This window comes from Aplysia californica, unplaced genomic scaffold (genome assembly GCF_000002075.1).
Source record: "Aplysia californica isolate F4 #8 unplaced genomic scaffold, AplCal3.0 scaffold00410, whole genome shotgun sequence".
Classification (NCBI taxonomy): domain Eukaryota; kingdom Metazoa; phylum Mollusca; class Gastropoda; order Aplysiida; family Aplysiidae; genus Aplysia; species Aplysia californica.
The window spans coordinates 71,800-75,238 of record NW_004797680.1 but is presented as its reverse complement, the minus strand read 5'-3'; the positions used below and the strand labels follow the sequence as shown (position 1 = coordinate 75,238).

Below are 3,439 nucleotides of genomic sequence, written 5' to 3'. Positions count from 1 at the left end.
CTCGAACAAGGGCGAAAAATCTCGGAGTGCCCGTGTGCAAGTTGCGCACGTTAAAGATCCCTTGGTGGTCTGAAATCGATAAGAGTAGGCTTCAGCCGCCACCCGGGCAAAATTCGAAAAATCCCTACCAACTGAAAGTATTAGTTGTGTCCGGCGCGCTCATATGACCTTATGCAGTTGCGAGCGCCGTAAAACACTTACCAATAAAAAAAAAAAAAAGACTAAGCCTCTCACTTCTTTGAGTTGCTGTGATGAAAGAAAGGGAGTCATTTTAAAAACCCCCAACTGATTTAGAGTCTGGTTCCACGTGCGCGAATGTAGTTGAGTAAACAATCCCTCAATTTGAGCCATAGAGTTACCCCCTTTTGAACTAGAGTCCGTACGAGGTTACGTGACACGGACACATTTGAGTTTGTTGGCGGCCATTTTTAATGTGGCTAAAAAGTTTGTTTACATGTGAGTGGGCGTGTCTCTGCTCTTAGTCTTATGTGTTTTATTTGATTCTAACGTTATGTTTTGGTTCAAAGCGATTCTCTTAAAGGTGCAAGCATGTGAAACCTCTTGTCCCTTTCTGGATTAACGTCTTACTGGTTCTGTCAGGCAGTTCAGTGATGTCTGTTTTCTTTTATTACATCATCTATTTTTAGTGCATAATATGTCTTATAGACACAAATAGTCCCTCCGGGTTTCTTTTTTAAAACAAAGAGCCATCAGTAAGGTTCTAGGCCATGTGAAGTTAAGGTTGACTAGCAGCTAGATCTTTTTCACAATGGGCAGGAATTTTTTTAATCAAACTGAAACAGTGTACTTTTTATTGTTTTGTTTTATTGAATGTTGTCCAAAAACACCTTAGTAAAGGTTTTTGTTTCAGTTATCACTACACTGAGTAGAAAAACAATTGACTAGGCTACAAAACAACATTTAAGTTCACTTTTTTATCTTTAGTGAGTCCAGAGTTGTCACAGTTGTTTTACTAAATGTCCAAAATTTGACTTACTTAAAACAGCAATAGAAGGAGCTTTAGTTTAAGTGCTGTATATGGTCTACTTTAGTTCTGAAAATCAATATAAACCAAAGTTTAATACCGACATAAGAAAACACTACTTATAATTTAGTATACCTTTTTAAAAAGTGAACATATGAATGAAAAATACAGTTTCCTGTTCAAATGTCACAAGGGAAAGTTTAACTCGATTTTAAAAATACCATACATGTATTCATCATTTGTTTGACTGAAACAAATTTCTACACCTAAAGGCTGAAAAACTCTGGATTTTTTTTTCCTATGGCTCATCCTGATTTAATTTAATGCCAAACTCATATATCTGAGGGAGGCCGGGGGAGGGGGGGGGTGTTGTTGGTATTGGGATTCGGGAGGAGAGAGAGGGTGGGGTGGTTATGGGAGGTTCCCATGACACCCACATCTTTTCATACTTCTTTTTAAAAGTTCTATAGGCCCTATGCGCTGTGATTCGGTCAATAAGAAATAAACCACCTCGTAGATAAAGTGCTGATGAAGAAATAAAGGTTTTTTTCTTCTTCTTTCTTTAAAAGTAAAAGCCCACATCTCTATCTATTTAATAATACATTTATTTGTAGATCTAGTTGTAGAAAGAACGCCGTATTATTGCAATTTAGTAATTTAGATATAGTACGCCACGGCGCCCATGTAAAAAAAAGAATCAACAAGAACCAAGCGTCGCCTATCGCGTATGAGAGAGAGAGAAAACATGCCTAGCCCATTGCTTTAGCATGAACTCCTTCACACAACTTGCCACAAAAAACATGGCGGACGCCGCTGTCAAATGTGGCCATCACGCAGCAAGGCGAGAGAGGGGCGTACTGTATCTAGTACTATAGTGTACATCTATGATTTGAGCAGTGAACAACCGAGGTTAATAGTAATAGTGAGTTTGCACTCCGCTTAACGTGCCCACGAACTGTGACTTCAGTTTGCTCAGACTTATGGACTGTACAGCATGAGCAGATTAAAACATCGAAAGTTGTTGAATGTAAACATCTGAATTGTACTAATTTTCCCACTGTTTGATGGAATGAAAGAGCTCGCCTGCTGTCTTTATGACTTAAGTGAATAGTCTTTTAATGGCGGGATTGGTGTACTGTAAATAGCATATATGTCCAACGTTTATTTCAATGATGTGTTCAAACATTAAAGAACAAACTAAAGCAACAAAAAAACCCAGCAGCAATAACAATTATAATAATAATGATAATAATAATAATAATGAGAATAATAATAATGATAAAAACAACAGCAATAATAATAACAATAATAATGATAACAAAAACAACAACAATAATACTACTACTACTACTACTACTACTACTACTACTACTACTACTACTACTACTACTACTACTATTAATAATAGTAATAATGATAATAAATTCATAATAAGAAGAAGAACAATAATAAGAACAATAATAAACTCTGAAAAAGGCCATGGTCCTTGATAACGCCTCACCCGCTATCAGAGCTGTCAGGAACGCTGCCAAAGTCAGGAATGCTTTCCTGGGCGCCATAGCTGCAGCTGATGTTATTGTTGTGGTTTTTGACTGGATGTAGCGTTGTTCTCCACCTGAGGAGGGGGGGGGAGGGGGGGGGGGGAGGGGCAATGTTTACGTTTTCGTAAGACTTTTGGGAAGGACTTCCGTAACGAGCGACCACCCCAGCCTACGCAATAAAGAAGGGACTTTTGAGTGGGATATGTAAAAGATAGGGTTTAGTATTTGGTTGGGCAATAAAGAAAGTAAAGAAAATTAACTTAATTTGTGTTACTTTGTATTCCTATTGCCTTCCTTTGTCTCTTCACCTGGAATGGGTATTATTAGTGACATGTTGACATCTCAAAGCATACACAATAATATGACATGATTAGAAAAATCAGTGGCGTGGCTGGGAATCGAACCTGTGAGTGAGGGAAGTAAACATGATTAGTAGTCCAGCAGCATAACCACTATGCCAAACAGCTGGTGTTACCAATGAATGAAAAAAAGTTCTTATAAACCTACTTGAGTTAAGTGTGAGTGTATCACCTTTTAAAATTCCCAAAACGCAATTATTTTTTACATCAAATGGTTTTGACGAGGTTCCTTTGCAAAATTAGGAAAGCTGATGCAATCGGCTTGAAAAAAAAACAAAGAAAGAAAAAAAAGTAAATTTCTGAGTCGACTCTACCTCATTTGCATATAAAAAAACGACTTCCGGTTTTTTCGAGTTGCCATCGTGGACAAGCGCGGCTTTCTCCGTACCAGTCTACTTGTATTTCGTTCTTTTCGTACGCCCGTGTCGCGGAAAGGGATGAAGCGAAAAATTATACAAATAACGATTTCATTTCTCACGTGTTTTGAACAGACGAAGAAACGGAAAACCTGTCCCTAAAACTTACTCTAATCAAGGAGGCAAGACTCCCCCCAC

General features: G+C 38.0%; 1 protein-coding gene across 1 annotated transcript in view; it reads right to left on the bottom strand.

The window, feature by feature from the left end:
- Positions 1 to 3,439, bottom strand: part of LOC101853018 — a 30,880-nt gene that overhangs the window by 24,227 nt on the left and 3,214 nt on the right. Inside the window, exon 2 of the mRNA XM_005104220.3 lies at positions 2,487 to 2,600. Within this exon, the coding sequence (XP_005104277.1) occupies positions 2,487 to 2,544 (58 nt within the window). The 5' untranslated portion in view covers positions 2,545 to 2,600. The remainder of the gene's footprint in view (positions 1 to 2,486; positions 2,601 to 3,439) is intronic.